The following is a 19,224-nucleotide window of genomic DNA, read 5'->3' on the forward strand; positions in this document are numbered from 1 at the left end:
CACAGCAACCAGAGAGACACGCCCCCCCACCAAAACGCAAGAGCAACTCCGTCCTCCCATTGGCTAGGCCGCCTGTGACCCCGCCCCTGAGGAACCAGAGCTGGGGCCCAGGGGGCTGGGCCAGCCTCAGGGGAGGGGCCTTAAAGAGCCCCGGCGGTGTCCAGTGAGCCCAGAGCGGGCAGCGGAGACAAGCAAGATAGGAAAGGTACACGTTAGAAACTTTATTCTCCGGAGGCTGGGGCAGATTGAGAGCAGGTCGGGGTCACCCCTTCTCCGGCTCCTCCAGGATCCCCTCCCGCTTGCTCTGCTGTAACGCATGCTTTTGACTCTGGACTGAGTGCCTCTTGTTTGAACGAGAGCCCCGACGGCTGCACAGGGATAGCCGCCGCCACAGCACGGTGATCAGAAGGCTTTCGTTCGACTTGAGAGTCTTTTGGTCCGGCGAGTCCATATCGACCTCTTCGGTGCCTGCGGGGATGACGAGGCCACTGAGCTCTGCTCTACCCTCCCCGGTCCAACCTCCCGGGCGATCCCCTTCGGCGCAGCCCCTTCTCCCGCTCCCTGGGTCCCGCTGGTGTGTCTTGGGTCTCACCTTCGACTTCCTCCGAATCAGCCTCCTGAGCCTGATCATCGGAGGTCTGAAAGTCCTTGTCTTGGCAGCAGCCCATGGTCCCGAGCGGCCCCGAACTCCGTGCCGCCCACGCCAGCCCACCAGGCTCCGCGCCTGGCTTTTATGACATCAGCTATCCTGCTGCACCAGCGCTGGGAGCAGCCAGTCCACTTTCCATTCTCCCATCACAAAAGGCTCAGGGTCATGGTGGGTGTTAAACTGTTTATTTACAAAGTGAGCACAGGCTCTTCAGGTGCTGGTGGATCCAGGCCGCTGCTTTTTTCTCCGTCTGGTTTGGAGAGCCCCTTGGGTCTGCTCCAAATCAGGGAGCTTCCGCTTGGCGGCTGCCTCCAAGGAGGCCCAAAGTTCATCTGTCTCTGTGTCTTCTAGGGCCGCCTTTTTGGGCTCTTGAGGCTCTTGGGGCTGATCCTGGTGAGTGGGAGAAAACTTAGGAATCGGGGGCACAGTAACAGAGGCCCGGAGAAGGAGGATCTAGTTGGGAAAGCACTTTCATTTCCTGCTCCCGGACACTATTCCCATCCATGCTCCTATGTGGCCCTTTGCAGTAGCCCTGCCAGGATTATAACTATTAACCCCCCTCAGAGAACTTAAGTAACTTGGCTGACAGGCAGACAGTTCTGGCTGTGTTCCAGCTGTTTCTTTTTTCTCTCCATGGGGAAGTGCTCACATCTGTGCCCTTGCTCCCACATTCCAAGACCCAGCTGCTTACCTCCCAGTCATCCCTGCCTGACAGGAGGAGGCAGTTCAGTTGAGACTTGAGATAAACCTACAAAACCAAGAGGGGCCATAAGGAGCTAGGGACACTGAAACGGAAACGTGGCTTGGGGCACACAAGGCAGCCAGCTCTCACCTTATGCTCTAGACCCCGTGGATTCCGGATCCTGTGCACCCTCAAGACTCTGTCCAAGCCACAGGAGGCTAGTAGGGGCTTTGAAGGGTGGCACTGTAATCCTCGGACACTGCCTGCCAGCCCCTTCAGACAGCCCAGTAGGCGTCCTGGAGGAGAGGGGGAGGCATCAGCACTGGCCGGCCAGCCAACAACCATTGTTTACCGTTTCAAGTCGCTTTATGTTTCAATATTTATACCTCAGCATAAGGTGGGGACAGGAGTTGTCATTAATATCTCCATTTTACAGGTGGAGGAGCTAATGTCACAGAGAACTGAAGTAATTTGTCCAAGACCCTACAGCTTCTGGTGAACCAGGATTTGAACCCAGGCAATCAGCACCTGAATGAGGGCTCCACCATGCCACTGTACCCCTTCAGAGGGAATCTTGCCCTTCCTCCCACCTCTTCCCCTCCTGCAAGGCTCCCTAGTCCACTCACCTTGCCGAAGGTCAATTTCTGCCAGCTGCCCATGAGTGTTGCCCACGATCACTGAACTAAGGAGAAGACCAGAGGTGGGTGGGGTCAGCAGGAGCCTCCTAGAGTCCTCTCCGAGCCCCACTCTGTGTCCTCTCAACACTTACTTGCCCCCGGGAGTAAGGGTCATGGCCGTAAGTGGATACTCTCCGTAGGTGGCCTCTAGGACTGGCCGACGCTGGGGAGAGGCTGGATCGTAGACACGGACCTGGAGAACACCGAAGCATCACGAGAGCACCCTCACGCCACATACCCGTCCCTGGATTGTCTGTATCTTCACTCCCTCCTTCATACACTGCTTTCTTATGACCCACTCTTAGAGAAACTTTCTCATCTGAAACGTACCCCCCTCTTGCTCTGAGTGTCAGGGAAGAGTGGGCAGAGGAGATCTGCTTAGGGAGAGAGGTCCCCCAGGTTAGGGGGGGTGACAGCATTTCCAGGGTCCACATGTGTGGGCATTCCACCCCTCCATACTCCCATCTTGGCATGAAAAGGCAAGCCAGTCCAATTTTCAGAGACTACTGAATTTCAGGCAGAGAAATTTAGCCTGAGCAACAGAGGGGAGAGTAAGCCCTCACAGTGTGTTTTGAACAGCGACACATCCCCAAGATCAGATTTCAGTATGCAGGAGCAAAGGAAATGGGACAAACACAGGGACCCAGTCCTGCCGGGATCTTAGGACTTCAAATGAGGCCAGCTGTAAAGATCTCCAGTCGGGCCCGCCTGCCCTCCCTCCTATAAAGCTGAGCTGAGGGGGCTCCTGGAAGGCTCAGTCGGTTGAGCGTCAGACTTTGGCTCAGGTCATGATCTCGCGGTCCTTGAGTTCGAGCCCTGCGTCGGGCTCTGTGCTGACAGCTCGGAGCCTGGAGCCTGCTTCAGATTCTGTCTCTCTCTCTCTCTCTCTCTCTCTCTGCCCCTCCCCTGCTCATGCTCTGTCTGTCTCTGTCTCAAAAATAAATGAAAACATTAAAAAAAAAAAAAAAAAAAAAGCCAAGGAGCCGAGGATGCAGAGGAGTGGGTCAGGCCTGGGTCCCAAAGCAAATCAGACGCTGCATCAAGACCAGAACCCAGTTCCCCTGACACCCAACCCAGTGTCCTCTCATGACACCTGGACCGTGGGATTCTACTGTGAAAGAAGCAGAATTCTCCCTTCTTCTCTCCTCCTTTCCACATTGGAAGCGAAGGAAGGGTCACAGTTCAGAAAACTCATCCTACAATGTACCAGAAGGTCTCTGGCTCAGCCATGGGGCTGGGATGGTCGGGGGCCAGGGAGTGGCGGGGGGGGTGGGAATGCTCCCTCTGGGAGCTCAGAGACAGAGGATGAAGGTCGGCCTGTGCCACCAGGCAGGTTGTTTCGTGGTTTCTCTAGGAGGCTGCTTAAGCCCCGGAGGAGGTAGAGGTGGGGCAGTACCTCACCTGATGGTACCCTGTGCAGGTGACAAGCTTCTGAGATTCAGGAAGGAACTGTATATCTTGATCCCAGATGGGAACCCGCAGGTCGAGCCAGTCGTTCCGTACCTGGTGGGGTGGATAGAGGGGGGACAGGTTGCAGGAGGGCTCATAGGCCCTGTCCTTCAGCTCTTCACCATCATCCCCCAACTCAGCGGCCTCAGCCTCCTTGAACCTCAGCCCCAGCCCCTCCCACCACTGTCACTCACATTCTTGGCCCTGAACACAGGCTCCTCCGACCCCTGTAGGTCCCACACCTTCAAAGCATTCTCTTTCCCACCCGTGGCAACCACGTGCGGGCGTGCTGGGTCTTGGCGCATCCTGCACACCCCAGGACCCACACTCAGCTCCAGGAGCTGAAAGAGACAGGAGATGAGAGTCAGTTCCGGAGTCCTTAATCCTATTCCCCCATGGGAATGCAAGCTGGTGCAGCCACTCTGGAAAACAGTACAAAGGTTCCTCAAAAAACTAAAAATAGAACTACCCTACGACCCAGCAATTGCACGACTAGGTATTTATCCAAGGGATACAGGTGGGCTGTTTTGAAGGGGCACATGCACCCCCCTGTTTACAGCAGCACTATCAACAATAGCCAAGGTATGGAAAGAGCCCAAATGTCCATCTATGGATGAATGGATAAAGATGTCGTATATCTATACAATGGAGTATTACTCGGCAATCAAAAAGAATGAAATCTTGCCGTTGGCAACGACGTGGATGGAACTGGAGGGTATTATGCTAAGTGAAATTAGTCCGTCAAAGAGAAATATCATATGACTTCACTCATAGGAGGACTTTAAGAGACAAAACAGATGAACATCAGGGAAGGGAAACAAAAATAATATAAAAGCAGGGAGGGGGACAAAACAGAAGAGACTCATAAATATGGAGAACAAACTGAGGGTTACTGGAGGGGTTGTGGGAGGAGGGGATGGGCTAAATGGGTCAGGGGCACTAAGGAATCTACTCCTGAAATCATTGTTGCACTATATGCTAACTAATTTGGATGTAAATTAAAAACAACAACAACAAAACAAAACAAAGAAACAAACAAACAAAAAACCCTCTTCCCCCAAAGCCCTCCCTCGGTTCCTACCCGGGCCCTCATCTTCCCCATCACTGGCAGGGCAGGGGAGCCTTACTGGGTCAGAGGATGCTTCCTTGTCATTGTTACGCCAGACCCGGACAATCCCAGAATCCACACATGTGATGAGGGTGCTGTGGGCAGAGGGAGGTTAGAGTAAACAACAACAACAAAAAGTAAGTAAGTATGAATTTCAAGTGTTCTCTGGGCCCTAGTCAACCCACCCCCAGATTCACATTAACTAGACTCCCTCCTCCCATGTTTGTTATTTAATATCCTCAACGGGGGATGGTTTCTCAGTTTTGTAAGTGAGGAAACTCAAGCTCTGAGAAGTGTAAAAAGATTTGCCCACACAGCTCTAAATGTCAGAACCAGAGCTGGAAAGTCAAGCGTGTGATACTCCAAAGCAGAGTGCCTTTGCTATTATCTGGGGGCAGCCGGCCCTGCCGGGTTTTCTGAACCTTGGGTGGGTCACCAGGGGTCAGGATCAGTAGCTCTGAAAGAGCTGAAGTGGGACTGGTCTCACGTTCGGGTCTGGCCAAAGTCAAACACTAGCTTCTTCTCTCAAGCTCCCTGTTTGGCACTCCAGACACTAAATGTCAATCTCTCCCTAAAACACACACCCCCTCCCCAAGCAAGCCTCCCCCAGGATCTGTGTAAAGCCTGAGCCTATGTTCTTTTTCACATCTGCCCACCCTCCCCGCCTCGGTTCAGGCTGTGGCGGTGCTTGCCTGGGCTTTGGCAAGAGGTTCTCATCCACTCTTTCCAACCCATTCTCCACACCCCTCCTCGCTCAAAACCACCTGCAAAATCATAAGTGCAAATCTCTCAGTCTGACGCTGAAAGGCCTTCACATTTAATCACTACCTACCTTGCCCATCTTGTACTAAAACGCGCCCTCGGTTTCCACCCCCAAATGCTGTTTACCTTGCCTGAAATTACCATGTAGCCTGACACCAATCCTTGGCCTCAGCCCAGGCAGCAGTCTCTTTCTGAAACGCGCTTACTCCTTTCTCCTCCTGTCAAAATTCTACCCATCCTTCATGGCTCAGTTCAAGTGACTCACCTACACAGGCACTTCGACTAGTCAGTTTTCAGAACACCACCAAACCCACACAGCCTGTTCACAGCCTTCTCCCTCTTTGGAAGAAAGCTACCCCCAGTTACTTAACCACTAACACTTTCCTATCCTTTCCTTTGGGAACTTCACCGTCTCGTTGGTGGTTGTTAGTCTCCATTTTCAAACATACTCTAAACTATTCAGTGACCTGCTCAGGGTCATCCAAAAAGCTATGGAGCCAGGAAAAATACCCTTGATGCAAACTCATGAAGGCAGGTACTGCACGTGTCTGGTTTGCCTGCAGCCTTTGCATTTCGTCCAATGCCTATTAATAAGCAGGTGTTCAATAGCACCTGGCCTGTCACTCAGCCCAGGCTGGGGTCCCTAAGGGTTGATTGCCCAATATTCGGCAGTCCCGCGAGAGCCTCCACGCTGTCCCTACGACCTGAGCGTTCAGCGAGGGGCTCGGTCTTACCCGTCGACCTGGGCGAGGCCTCGGAACGTGCCCTCCCCGCCGGGGCAGTGCTTGTGGCCCTGGAATCTGCCCTCCTCGGTGCTGAAGTACCTCACTGTTTTGTCGGCGCAACCCATCAGGATCTGCGGGCAGAGGAGGGCAGGATGGCGACCAGAGCGAGGCTGCCGCACCGTAAATCCCCCCCCCAGCTCGGGACCGACCAGCGGCCGCTCACCTGAGTCTCGCCGCCCGCGCCCCAGCACAGGGCGCTCACCGCCTCCTCGCGCCGCGGCTGTCCTGCCGCCGTGAAGTTCGCCGCCTGTTTGCGCTGAAGGTTCACCCCTGCGGGAGGCGGGCGTCAGTCGCGCCGGGGTCGCGAGCGAGGGACACCCCCCCGCCTTCCCGATGCTGGGCCCGGCCACCCACCTTTCAGGATCCCGGTCTCGGTGCCCACCCACACATGGTTCCAGCGTGCCCCAGCAGCCGCCATAACGGAGCCCAGCAGCCCACGGCTCGCACTTCCGGCGCAGCGTTGCGTCACCAGCGCGCCGCGTTTGATCCGGATGAACGCCCTCTCTTGCCGTTTAAAAAGCCGGAAGAAGGGCCCTTGGCTGGCTGGGTGGAAGGAGTTCGTGACTTTTGATCTCCGTATCGTAAGTTCTAAAGCCCCACGATGGGTGTAGCGATCACTTAAATAAATACAAACTTAAAATAATAAAAAAGAGAAGAGTAAAGATCACCCTGGTCCCCTGCCTTCTGCAGCTGGTTTTGCTTTACGAACTCTGGGGGTGCTGGTGGAGATCTGGAGAGTAACTTGACAGTTGTGTACTTGGAGTGGAAGGCGCCTCCCTGCTCCAAAGCATCGTGTAATATGTTTTCTGTACAAGAAAGACGAGCACACTTTAGAAAAAAAAAAAAAAAATCACTGAGGCGCATGGCTTCAACCTCGAGCGTAAAAGCCACAAACCGACGAAGGATGGGGAAAATGAAACCGATGATCTTAAAATAGAAACCTAGAAAGTGGAGGTAGCTGCGTCGTTTTTATTTCCTCGCATTGAGGTTTGGTGATGGTAAAAAACATCAGCTCCAACTGAGAATAAAACTGCAAAATTAACAGTATTTCTCCCAGGTACAAGCTGCTGCTGCATAAATGTAACCACCCTTCCTGTGAATGACTACAATTTTATTACAGAGGTTTTGTTCTCTGAGATTAGAGTACCAGAAATTTGCCCGTTTAAAATTTTATCAGTAAGAAATAAAGCATCGCACTCTTGCCTGCACAAGGCCTCACAGAGAAGCAGCCTCGATTTCCAGCTCAGCTGCAGAGCTGTGAATGAGGGTTCTGAGCACAACATTCCACACTTATGCAAACGTTATTACCAAGGTAACAAGCACGATGTCTACTTCACAGGGTACACTGGATATTGACCCCTTTGTCTCCCCTCCACAGTCCTAGTTTGTATTGAGCCTATTACAACATTAAATCAAATCTAAACTCCACCTTAACCTTAAAAGTCTTTCTTTAAATTACTCCTTTATTTTGCGAGACGTCCCCTTTGTTGGTGGGCGGTTTCCTCTCATTGTAAACTCGGGGATACATCTGGGGTTTAGGCTAGGCTGGGCCGGCCCCCCCGAGAGTTCCCCTTTATAATCCAGGATAAAACAACCCTGCAAATCGTTTTTGAACCCTTTAAAGAACGCATTTTCTAAAAGTGCAAGAGAAAAAAAGTTGCTACTCCAGCTCCCAGACCGAGAAAGTTACTTTACCAAATAGAAACTGCCTTGGGGAGAAACACATCGATAAACATACCAGGGAAACAATTTCTGCACGCAGAGTAAGAAACAACGGGGATCGTTCTCAAATTACTTTACTTGCTTGTATCAGAACGTTCCCCGTTAAGCAACATATTACTCTTATTAACGTTAATACACTTCTATCTGACAAAGAGCACGGCCGGCGGAAAAGACACAAAACCGGAAAAAGACTCCAATTTCTGAGTTACCAGCGCGGAGCCCACGGGGAGGGGGGGGGGGCGGGTGGAGAGGAGGGTGGGGATGCGCGAGCTCACAAGTCAAAGGAAGTCATAACTTGGGTTAAAAGCCAGACATCAATGAAACTATTTGGCAGCCCCGTTGGCTTAGTGTGTTGAAGAAGAAATCACAACTCCTTAAATCTAGAGCTAAAGCTGTCTTAAAAACAACGTTCTTTCTTTTGAAACCTTTATTGTTCCCCCAAGAGGGGGTGCACCGTTCCTGGAAGTACTGCAATACCAGGTCGATGCGTGGAGTGGACGGAGCAAGCTCCTATTCCATCTCCTAATTCCAAAAATCCATTTAATATATTGTCCTCGGATAGAGGACGTATCAGATATTAAACTGATAAGAACAGATACTACACTTGATCTTAGCCAAAAGGCCGAGAAGCGATACCGTTGCAGCCGGCTCCTGGCAACCCTTACCCTTACTATAGCTTTTACGATTGTGGCGATTTCTATGACATAATGATTAGATTACCTTGAAATATGTGATACTTCTTAAATTCAACGTCTCATTATCCTTCCTTTATAATAATAGTTAGATTTTTTTAAAAAAGATCTTAAATAGTGGTCTTTGCTGCATTGCCTGCCTGCGCTCTCTCCACGTGTTTTACATAACCCCGCCCTACCAATGACTTTCTTTCTTGGGATTGGTCCACATACAAGTCTGGATTTCAATATGGGCGTGGTCTCTTTGCCTCCCAGGCTCGGGCCTGTCTCCCCGCCTGCAGGCCGCGCGGCGCTCTCGGTGAGTGGGTGGAAGGCGTTTCGGTAGGTGGTGGCGCCCTTCCCCGGGACGTTTGTTTATCGATCCCAAGTACAGGCTTCGGAGTCCGAAGAACTGGATTGGGATCCCTGCTCGCCAGTTCCTGACTTGATGACATAAGGCCGGTTGCTTGGAATCTTTTTCTGTTAACTGAGGACTAATAACGCGCTTATACGGCGGTAGTGAGAACCCACTTGAGGTTGGGCTTTAGGGCTGCATTCCCCTCTCATTCTAGGGCTCCCCTCCCTTCCGCGCCTCCTCCTTGACTGTACCATCCACCCCCAAGCCACTTACATCTTGCCGTTTACGACGCATCGTCCACCGTGCGCCCTTCACACAAGGGAAGAGATGCCCGGAGAAAGGCGTTTTGGAGGGTCCCGATTCCTAAACCCAGGTGGGAGAGACTGGCTGAGGCCAGTGTAGATAAAATGTAAACGAAGCAGTTCTTTTGTAGGCTCAAGGCGAAGTCCGGCTGTATGAAAAGGATTGATGATCAGGCCGGAGCTGAGAAAGGACTTGAGGTCCCGTTTCCTTGGAAAGTATATTAATATAAATGTGGAGCGTTCTTTTTTTTTTTTTTTTTTTTTTTTAATGTGGAACGTTCTGTTGGAAATCTCCTTCACTGAAGCTCTACGCCCGGGCTGGAAATAGAGGCCGTTGTCTGTGTCAAGGTGACTAGATGGGACCTTCTGTTCTCACTGACAGGCTTTCAACTAGCAAAATTTCTATAATCTATAATTTTAGAGAGCAAGGCTCTCAGCATTGTGTCCCTGATGCTAATAAACAGGCAGTTTGTAAAGGTTCCCATATGTAAATCCAGAGCCTCCAGGGAGGGCTGAATTAAGGAGGTGTGGCCGGTAGAATACTGCCTCCAATAAAGATACTCCCGTGCTAATTCTCAGAACCTCTCAATGTGTTACGTTACATGGCAAAAGGTACTTTGCAGATGTGGTTAAATCAAGAGTTGGGGGAAGGAGAGTTTATCTGGGATTATCTAGTGGGTGCCTGTAATCACAAAGGTCCTCACCAGGGTCAGAGGGGGGCAGGAGCCAGCGTCAGAGTGATGGAGCACGTATAAGGTGGATGAGCCATTGCTAGCTTTGAAGATGGAAGGAGGTCATCAGATGGATGTGGGCAGCCTCTAGGAGCTGGAAAAGGCAAGGAAACAGATTCTCTGTCCTAGAGCCTCCAGAACGGAATGCAGTCCTGCGGACCCAGCTTGATTTTAGCCCACTGAGACCTGTTTTGGATATCCGACCTCCAGGACTGTAAGATAATAAGTTGTTATGTTTTAAGCCACTGAGTTTGTGGTAATTGGTTTCAACAGCAATAAAAACCAATACAGGGGCAAAAGCAACATTCAGTTTATTTCAGTCTGAACCTTCTCCAAATTCTACTGGACCCAACCTCGGGCAAGGCCACAGCCCCCTAGCTGAGCGGGCTTCACCTTCTGCCCCAGGCTATGTACAGCCAAGCATCCCAGAACACAGATCTGGTGGCCCGTGCTTCCTCAGGTCGGTCTGCAGTCAGCAGCAGCCCTGTTCCTCCTCTGAAGCCAAGGCAAGTGGGGAGTGGCTCCTTCACCCTCAGTCTGCTGTTACCCTGCCCCTTTCTGTACAAGTATGGGAGACTGACAGTGCAGGCACCATAAGAACTTGGAAATTAACCTTTGCTCCTGGGAGGCCATGTGTCCATTTGTTTATGCTTATGGAGCACATACTCTGCAATGATAAAATCAGACAGGACCTTTGGCTTCGTGAGTTCGTGGTCTACTGGGGAAAACTGGGAGAAGGCTCCTGTGATTCTCCAGGCAAGAGCTGGAGGGGATTTGGGCAGGGTGGCTGTGATGGCAGAGGTGGAGGGAAGTGGAAGGGATCACAGAGAATCACTGGCTTTGATGACAGGCAGAGTGAGGCCAAGGGAAGAGTATTCTTTCCGTGTGCATACATTTTAAATTTGATGTCTTGGGGGCACCTGTGTGGCTCAGTTGGTTAAGCTTCTGACTTCTGCTCAGGTCATGATCTTGCTGTTTGTGGGTTCGAGCCCCGCATTGGGCTCTGTGCTGACAGCTCAGAGCCTGAGCCTGTTTCGGATTCTGCGTCTCCCTTTCTCTCTGCCCCTCCTTTGCTTGCGTTCTGTCTCTCAAAAATAAACATTGAAATAATAATAAAATAAATTTGATGTTTTGTTTTCACAAAACTGACACACTATACATTGTCACATGTTCAAAGGCTTATAACATCCCCCCCCCATAAAATGTTTTAATGGTACTTTTCTTGTTGTTTATAAATTGATTAAACAATTTTAGACTTTCTATTTGTGTGTGTGTGTGTGTTCTTAAGAAATGGTATAAACTTGGGGCGCCTGGGTGGCTCAGTCGGTTGAGCGTCTGACTTCAGCTCAGGTCACGATCTCGCGGTCCGTGAGTTCAAGCCCCGCGTCAGGCTCTGGGCTGATGGCTCAGAGCCTGGAGCCTGTTTCCAATTCTGTGTCTCCCTCTCTCTCTGCCCCTCCCCCACTCATACTCTGTCTCTCTCTGTCTCAAAAATAAATAAATGTTAAAAAAGTATTAAAAAAAAGAAATGGTATAAACTTAAAAATCAGCACAATATAGAGCATGTCAAAGAACAGCCTAGTCAGTTTGAAGATTTTGATTTTAATGTAACTGCATCTCCTAACCCTTCTGAGAATCTGTTGAAGCTTTTCTCAAATGAGTTGCCTTACACACGTCTTGCATACCATTTCCTGGGGGGACTCTTTAGGGCCCCCTAAGCCCATTCATTAACAACCACAGTCCTAAAGAGACAGGAGAACCTCACGGCGTCCAAACACCTAATGAGGTCATATCAAGTTGGAGGTACAGGGGCGCCTGGGTGGCTCAGCGGGTTGAGGGTCGACTCTGGATTTCAGCTGAGGTCCTGATCTCACAGGTTCCTGAGTTCCAGCTGCGCATCAGGCTCTATGCCGACAGTGCAGAGCCTGCTTGGGATTGTCTCTCTCTCACTGCCCCTCTCCCCAAATAAAGAAATAAGCATTTAAAAAAAAAATGGGGGCATAGATGGGGATGGTCCCGGAAGCCCTGCTTCGGCTTGTGGCAGGGCTGTCTGAGAGCACGGTCTCCTGGACTCAAGTCTGGCTCCACTGGGCCCACTTTCCCGTGGAGACTCGGGGGTGGATTTGGACAGCTCCTGCAGCTCCTGGAAAAGAAGCACCAGTTCTCTTGGCCACCAATTCCACCACCCCCTTTGCTAATTTGTGTGAACCGCACCCCCCCCCCCCCCATCCCCCGGCTCTCTAGAAATTCGAATTCACACTTTCTACTGAAAGCCTCTCATCTGGTGCCTGGGCTTTCGGTGCTATGGTGACAACGGATTCCCTGTCTCCAGCCTGACTGGTCAGTGATGCCAGGCACCATTCCAAGTGCTTTGTATGTAGTAACAGCCTTAAGAGAGAAGTGGTGACTGTCATATTCCATCTTTTACAGATGGAGAAACTGAACCACTTCAGGTCACACAGCTAGTAAGTGGTGGAGACTCCAACCTCAGGCAACTCCTATACCATACCACATCTGCTTGACTCCTTGGGTGTCAGGGAGGCATCTGAGACTCACGCTATCCAAAATCATTCCCTACTGTCCCCACTGGAACGTCCTTTATGCTCCCTTCACTCACCCCCACATCCAGTCCATCCGCTAGTCCTGTTGCATCTACTCCAGAATACATCCTGAGTGACTCCGTTTCATCCCATCAGCTGTTCCTTCCTTAGCCTCCAGAACTCCCCATCTTAGCTCAAATGTCACCTCCTCAGAGACGCTTTCCCTGACCACCTTCTTACCAAATCACGGATTCTTGTTCCCTGCTGGCATTTCTCACAGATCTCAGGGTGTCTTCAACTTAGCACTATTGACATTTTGGGCTGTATGATTCATTGGAGCGGTGGAGAGGGAGCTGGCCTGTGCATCGTAGGGTCTCCCCACTGGACGCCAGTATACCACCCCCAAAGTTATACCAACCAAAAACGTTTCCAGGGATTGTTAAATTTTTTCTGGGGGATGAAGTCACTGCTGCTTGAAAACCACTGTGTTATTTCACACTACCTTATGTACTCACTGTCCTATTTTCCCTTTCCCTCCCTCTTGTAAGAATGTAACTAAACAGCAATCAACAAAGGCAAAAGCAAGGCCATGGCTCTTGTGATCAGTACACTGCTAGGTTTGGGACACAGCAGCTGCTCAGTGCTGTGACCATTCATGGAGGTGGGGAGACGGGGTGTTGTGTCAGGGGGGAGCAGACCTGGGCAGGACAGGGACTCCAGGGACTGTGTCCAGTTAGATACATCAGGGAAGGAGGTCAAGGGGCAAGTGGATGTACCTGAAGCTCAGGGGAAAGGTGGTCTGAGGCATCAGGAACTCGAGGAGCCAGGCCTCAATCATTCCAGCCCTCTCCCCCGTTCCTCCATATTGTCTGTTATCTCATCTTTTAGCCAGAGTAGCCATTGACTTGGATCTTAATTTGAATTCATTTGCCAAATGGTGAGAATAGTATTCCTGGAAGGCTTCATTGTCAACCAGACTCTTCCAGTGAATACCTTCTGGCCCCTGTACCAGCCTAGATCCAACTTTGGTTCCATCGTCTCCTTGCTGAATCCCTCAGCTGGGTTAGAGAAGCAGCAGCCTCCAGACTCCTAGAGATAGCACCCGGCCTGATGTTTAAGTACCTAGGACTTTGAATAGTAACCCTCTCCTCCCCTGGTATTCTGTGACAGGGACAAGTCGCTTCTTTGCTGGTTCCCCTTTATCCAAAGATACTTCTGGCAAAGACCTCCCACAGTAAGTACTGGGGTGAGAGGTCGTGTGCATAGTGGCTGGTCTGTAGTAAAAGCTGAACACTTGCTTGCTGTTTTGTTTCAAGTCCACCTGACCTTAGTGGCTTTGACACAAGTGACCTGATGTTTCCTGGTCAGCACTGCAGATTCTGCTTGTGGCAGCGGTTTCTCCTGTGTTCCTCCCAGCCTTTTTTCTCCCCCCCACCAATTTGAAAAGTTGGTCCTTGTATCTTTTCTTATGCAACCTATTTGCATCCCACTTATACATAAGTAGAACTATCCGCTCCCCAACAGCGCCAATTAAAAAGCAAAGACTTGAAAACATTAGGTATGTGTGAGGTGACAATCCATCTGAATGAGATTGTAAATTTTCAAGTACTCATTCATGTACCTTAACCCCACTTACTAAATTTATACTCAGAAACAATGGCACATGTAGATGGAAAGATGGATGTTTGATGTCAATTGAGGTGTTCACTGAGCATTCTTACCAGATGTCCTAAGTGAACAGAAGTTCTGGTTTCCCATGGAAAGAACAAATGGAAGACCGACACAAGCAGGATCATTCTCATCAAGTTATATTTACACCAACAGGAGAAACACAATAATTGGCCAAAGTAAGCCTTTTAGCATTGACTTAAAATTTTTTTTAGGGGCACCTCATTGGCTCAGTCTGTTATATGTCGAACCATTGATTCCAGCTCAGGTTATCTCAGGTTCAGAGTTCAAGTCCTGCGTTGGGCTCTGCACTGGACAGCATGAGGTCTACTTGGGATTCTGTCTCCCTGTCTGAAAAATGAACATTCACAATTAAAAAAAAAAACTTTAGAAGTTGGCTCTGCCCAAACATGGGGTTGAAACTCAGGATCCTGAGATCACGAGTTGCATGCTCTGAGCCAGCCAGGTACCTCCTAGCAGGAACTTTTGAGTGGGACCCTGAGTTACCTACAAGAACCAGGACAATTCCAGATAAAAGGAAGAATGTAGAGACCCAGAAACTCATTAGAGGAACAGAAATTCAGGGGCTACTGGCCTGATCCTACAGAAAGCAGACTCCACTGAAACGTTGGGAATTTTATACGCAGAAAAAGGGCAGTGAAATACCAAACTCTGACAGCCAATATTTTGAGTCTGAGTGGTCCTCAATGGTGATTATGCCTTATGGCTCTCTGTGCCTTATGAACTAAGCCTGCCAAAGTTAAGGCAGAGCTAAGGATCACCCAAAGCCAGGAAACTTTTCATGCAGTGAGGCATGTATTGGGGGAGGGAAGATCTTAGAAGGCTCCTTGAACAATGCTTCCCTGAGCTAGACAGCATCAGGCAAAGTGCCACACATTAAATTGGATACTGCCAACTTCCCCAGGATTATTTCCTTCTATCCAGCTACATGCACAAGTCACAATGAAGGTTAAACCTGTATTTAGAAAGGGTTAAACAATTATGTTAATTACAATAACTAGGTTGTACAAAAACAGGACTTGAAAATTCCTTTTTTTTAACTTTTTTTTTTCAACATTTATTTTTGGGACAGAGAGAGACAGAGCATGAATGGGGGAGGGGCAGAGAGAGAGGGAGACACAGAATCGGAAACAGGCTCCAGGCTCCGAGCCATCAGCCCAGAGCCTGACGCGGGGCTGGAACTCCCGGACCGCGAGATCGTGACCTGGCTGAAGTCGGACGCTTAACCGACTGCGCCACCCAGGCGCCCCGAAAATTCCCTTTTGATAAAGAACTGAATTCCTATACAGAATAAAGTGCATTTTCTTGGTAGACAAGAAGAATGTATGCACTACATGGAGTTTACAAGGGACTACCCTTTAAGCTAGTTCACCCTGGAGAGCATCAATAGCTCAGTTGGTTGAACATGATTCTTGATTTAGGCTCTGGTCATGTGGGTAAGCCCCACGTGGGCTCCACACTCAGTATGGAGCCTGCTTAAGATTTTCTTTCCCTCTGCCCCACTTCCCCCACTTGCTTTCTAAAAAAAAACCCCTAACATAATACCTACTTTCAGGTATACTTTTGTTTTTCTGTTAGCCTGCTTCAGATTCTGTGTCTCCGTGGTCTCTCTCAAAAATAAACATTAAATAAACACCAATATTTGGACAAATACCTACCCATTACCTATGCCTTGTTCCTTCTTCAGACCTGGAAAAAAAACAAAACAAAACAAAACTCTACGTCAAAGTGACTTGTCCTTCCCTTTCCCATCTTTAGAAATCTCTTGTAATCCCTCAGACTGTTCCTTCTGGAACAAGCTTCCTCTTTTCCCCCAGCCAGTCCCAGTGGGTTCACCTTTACAGGCTCTGGGACTAGAACAGGAAGTAAGACATGTGACTGTTTCTTCACTGGGAAGTTTTAATTTGGACCATCTAGTATCTAGGTTTACCCACCTGACTTCAGACTGGAGCTGAGCAGAGAAATGGCTGAGGGTACCTGTAAAAGAATGATTGGGAATTATAGGCCTCTCAGTCATCCCCCTGGGTCCCTATTGCTTAGAGGGAAGGCACAGCTGTAAAGGTTATGTAGTATTCTGCATGCACATTTTACATAGAAACCACCAGCCAACTTACCACTTCTTACTAACATAAGCTCACAGCTCAGAGAATACCTTTCAGTCACAGTGTTCAGACTGGGGCGGTATTGCATTCATCACTGGTGAGTGGGAGCTTGTCACAGATGGTTCAGGGTGTCCACAGACAAGACTGAATTAAGTCAGTAATGTCTTCTTCGAATAGCTACCCAGACCAAAGTGTCGCCCCCTCCCCGTTAAAAACACCTAGTAAATTTTACATAATGGCTATAAATGACAGCATTACAAAGGCATTTACCTCAAATCATTCTTGGGCTCCAGAGAAGGTGCTGAACCTGAAACAAACCACACTGGAGTCAGTAATGCTTACCTTCAGCAATAAATCGTTCCCCTTTAAAACCATCATTTCTAGGAAAATCAGATTTCCAATCTCAACAGCAAGTTATCAGCCGAACGAGATTCCATGTAAGTCATCACGTGTTTAGGCCCCAAAGGGTGTTTTTTTTGTACCCAATATGCTTCAGGTATCACATATGGAAACTACTCACCTCTGAGCAAATGAGCAGGTTATGGGTAACCACACCTAGAGAAAGACAAAGCTGTGGGTAATGAAAAGTCCTTCCACGTGGCACCCCCCTCATTGCTACTTTTCCCAGTTTCTCAGGTGTTCACATGTTTTCATTGTGGAGTCATAGTGAGCTAGTTTTATTCATCATGGAAACTTGCCCATTTGGTGGCATGAACCACAGACATTAACCAACTAACCTGTTAACTCTGGAGACCTTTTGGTAGTATACACGAACAAGCTGCTCCTGAAGAAGATCATGTAATTAGCCAAGCAAGTATCTAAAACAGCCAAAGCTATTCTAGCTATATAATTAATGGGTTTAAGTGAAGAAAACCCAAGCAAATACTATTGACAGGGATACACTGTACCTCAGACAGTTCCTTATGGAACAAATTCTCATCCTCTCACCCAGTTAGCCCCAGTGGGTTCACCATTACTGGCTCTGGGGCTAGAACAGGGGTAAGACAGGATGCTTGCTCTCTTCATTGGCATTATACTCTGGGGCAAGCTGTAATCAGCAAGGTTACAAGTACTCACCATCCTTAACTCTTTCCATGAGTTCGACCCTGACACATCAGTGGGCATCTAGAGAAATAGATCAAGAAATATCACTACAAGGAAAAGAACCAGAAAGCGATACGGGCTGATCAAGTCTTTGGTCACAACGACAAGACAAATAAAAACCACACCATGAAAAAAAAAAAAAATCACCCTGTGATGGGTTCACATATATGCTAACAAAACAACAGTATTGGGAGAAACTACTCACCATAAGGTAAATCAACATGTTACCACCATCAGGACGACCTGCAAAAGGAGACCAGATGGTTATCCAAAAATACTAGGCTAGAACAAAGTTTCTTCATTAATGGAAACTGCCATCAGAACTCTAACATGCTATTAATTGTTGTACCTCACGGAGGATCAGCATATCTATTCAAATCATCTGACAGTGACATATGGGTGAGGGAGAGCACACCATCTCAAGAATTAACTGTACTGTTGGGTTGCTCGCTCCCTCCACAGGAAAGTCATTCTAAGAGGAATAAGCTGCAAGGAGTAAAAAGGCAAAACTGCTCATTTTGCTCTCCTGGTTGTAGGCCAAACAGGAGAGGACACTCCAATCCCCTCATTTGGTCAAAAAATTACCTGTCTTCACCCTTGGAGGCAGCTGGATTCCTCAGGCTTGGGGAGGAGATGCTGGAAACAGAAAAGGAAGGCATTATATGTACCTAAAAATAGCCATTCACAGGTCCTTGAATACTCTTGGTCCACTTCTCAGCAGGAAGATGACATCACTTTTAAGATCAGCCATATGCTTGTCTTTTTTATGTTCATCACAGAGTGGTCAGCATAATCTGAACAAGAACAAACCCCATCTAGACACAGTGCCCACCCTTAACTGCGGCAAATCACTGCATACCCACCTGGAGCATCACTGGAATGCTTACTTTGCAGGGATGGGTCTTGTCCCATCCTCCAATCCGTAAGGTCTTTTGAGCTGAACCACATCTGGAAGGAAAAAAAAAGGGGGGGCACCTCTCACTTAGTTTCATACTTTGCAGTCGGTCTTCTTGCCTCCGCGCGAAACACCCGAACATTCGCTGAGGGCTGGTGCTACTCAGAACTCTTAGGCTTTCTCCACTACTCCATCAGAAAGAGAGAGTTCAATCCTTAGTATCATCCCCGTAGCACTTCCCACAGGGCCCCCGTACACTCGACAACAGAGGAAGAGGGGGTAAAACAGGGCCACACACTTACCCTAGCAGGTCGGCTCTTTTCCATTCTAACGTTCAGACGTGCGCCTAATCCCTGCAGACAAGAGGACATTAAATCAACACCGGCTTTTTCACAATCGTTTTGTCCGCCGGAGCTACGACTGTGTCGCATCTCGGCTGTGCAAGGCCCGTCTCTTCAGAGTGTCTTATCCTCACGGAGCTCAGTACAGGTCTGTGAAAAGGTTCTCATCACAGAGAGGGCCGCCGGCACGGCCCGCCATCGCCATCTTGTCCTTCACAAAGCTCCGCGGCTGCTTCGTGGACTCAAGGCCGTGGCCGAGCTCTTACCCCTCCCCCACCAACCAATAAATGCAATGTATTAGTGCTCAGGCAAGCCACGCTCACTTTTTATTTTTCCCTCGCTTCACCTTTTAAAAAAGATAACGTAAACAACCCACATACTTACCTGGCACCGTGAACAAAAAATGAGGCAGACGGGCGGCAGCGAGATACTTAAATACCACCCCGCAGAGGCCCACGGGATTTATGGGCGGGACTATGGCGGGCGCACGCGCATATGGAGACAGCGCGCGAGCCTGGGGAATTGTGAGTAGGGAATTCCAGGGAAGGCGGGAGTGCAGTGCGCACACTCAGCATCTGGGGCGCGAGAAAAGACGCGCATGCGTCTCAGGGAGTCGCGCTGGCGCTCATTGCAGCGGGGGCCGTACCGCCGGCTCTC

At 49.4% G+C, this 19,224-nt stretch overlaps 2 protein-coding genes, 2 long non-coding RNA genes and 9 other non-coding genes across 16 annotated transcripts; 1 reads left to right on the forward strand and 12 right to left on the reverse strand.

Moving 5' to 3' along the window:
* Nucleotides 1-47: 47 nt before the first annotated feature.
* LOC109492168 lies at nt 48-2,590 on the forward strand. Of its 2 annotated transcripts, none has more exons than XR_002145943.3 (3): nt 48-205; nt 1,768-2,031; nt 2,149-2,590. It is a non-coding gene; the product is annotated as an uncharacterized LOC109492168 (long non-coding RNA). The 2 variants fall into 2 exon arrangements; XR_006586668.1 differs by lacking the exon at nt 48-205 and adding an exon at nt 908-1,042.
* On the reverse strand, nt 207-729 carry LOC123380637 (testis-expressed protein 54-like). Its single transcript, XM_045039466.1, has 2 exons — nt 593-729; nt 207-468 (listed from the first exon to the last, which is right to left on the reverse strand). Exons 1-2 carry the CDS (start codon nt 666-668, stop codon nt 263-265), a joined length of 282 nt encoding a protein of 93 aa, XP_044895401.1. The 5' UTR covers nt 669-729; the 3' UTR covers nt 207-262.
* Nucleotides 819-6,891, reverse strand: WDR74 (WD repeat domain 74). Its single transcript, XM_003993532.4, has 11 exons — nt 6,467-6,891; nt 6,276-6,382; nt 6,062-6,183; nt 4,585-4,660; nt 3,652-3,798; nt 3,410-3,511; nt 2,101-2,201; nt 1,958-2,013; nt 1,482-1,627; nt 1,341-1,397; nt 819-1,039 (listed from the first exon to the last, which is right to left on the reverse strand). The coding sequence occupies exons 1-11, from the start codon at nt 6,528-6,530 to the stop codon at nt 860-862; spliced, it is 1,158 nt and encodes a 385-aa protein (XP_003993581.1). The 5' UTR covers nt 6,531-6,891; the 3' UTR covers nt 819-859.
* A 1,386-nt stretch (nt 6,892-8,277) lies between these two features.
* On the reverse strand, nt 8,278-8,468 carry LOC111556872. Its single transcript, XR_002736587.1, has one exon. It is a non-coding gene; the product is annotated as a U2 spliceosomal RNA (small nuclear RNA).
* A 5,760-nt stretch (nt 8,469-14,228) lies between these two features.
* On the reverse strand, nt 14,229-19,040 carry LOC102902216. Of its 3 annotated transcripts, none has more exons than XR_006586666.1 (12): nt 18,952-19,040; nt 18,529-18,579; nt 18,195-18,279; nt 17,917-17,967; nt 17,537-17,817; nt 17,305-17,352; nt 16,965-17,011; nt 16,748-16,782; nt 16,498-16,534; nt 16,060-16,102; nt 15,784-15,814; nt 14,229-14,455 (listed from the first exon to the last, which is right to left on the reverse strand). It is a non-coding gene; the product is annotated as an uncharacterized LOC102902216 (long non-coding RNA). The 3 variants fall into 3 exon arrangements; XR_006586667.1 differs by having other exon boundaries at nt 17,537-17,574; nt 17,681-17,967; XR_002736391.2 differs by having other exon boundaries at nt 17,537-17,574; nt 18,952-19,026.
* Nucleotides 15,896-16,020, reverse strand: LOC111556830. Its single transcript, XR_002736547.1, has one exon. It is a non-coding gene; the product is annotated as a small nucleolar RNA SNORD22 (small nucleolar RNA).
* Nucleotides 16,261-16,329, reverse strand: LOC111556829. Its single transcript, XR_002736546.1, has one exon. It is a non-coding gene; the product is annotated as a small nucleolar RNA SNORD31 (small nucleolar RNA).
* On the reverse strand, nt 16,612-16,680 carry LOC111556828. Its single transcript, XR_002736545.1, has one exon. It is a non-coding gene; the product is annotated as a small nucleolar RNA SNORD30 (small nucleolar RNA).
* Nucleotides 16,855-16,920, reverse strand: LOC111556823. The gene has a single exon (XR_002736541.1). It is a non-coding gene; the product is annotated as a small nucleolar RNA SNORD29 (small nucleolar RNA).
* Nucleotides 17,132-17,258, reverse strand: LOC111556831. The gene has a single exon (XR_002736548.1). It is a non-coding gene; the product is annotated as a small nucleolar RNA SNORD22 (small nucleolar RNA).
* On the reverse strand, nt 17,644-17,718 carry LOC111556824. The gene has a single exon (XR_002736542.1). It is a non-coding gene; the product is annotated as a small nucleolar RNA SNORD28 (small nucleolar RNA).
* Nucleotides 18,041-18,113, reverse strand: LOC111556825. Its single transcript, XR_002736543.1, has one exon. It is a non-coding gene; the product is annotated as a small nucleolar RNA SNORD27 (small nucleolar RNA).
* On the reverse strand, nt 18,384-18,459 carry LOC111556826. The gene has a single exon (XR_002736544.1). It is a non-coding gene; the product is annotated as a small nucleolar RNA SNORD26 (small nucleolar RNA).
* Nucleotides 19,041-19,224: the final 184 nt, after the last annotated feature.

The sequence above is a fragment of the Felis catus genome, chromosome D1 (assembly GCF_018350175.1).
Source record: "Felis catus isolate Fca126 chromosome D1, F.catus_Fca126_mat1.0, whole genome shotgun sequence".
NCBI classification, from domain to species: domain Eukaryota; kingdom Metazoa; phylum Chordata; class Mammalia; order Carnivora; family Felidae; genus Felis; species Felis catus.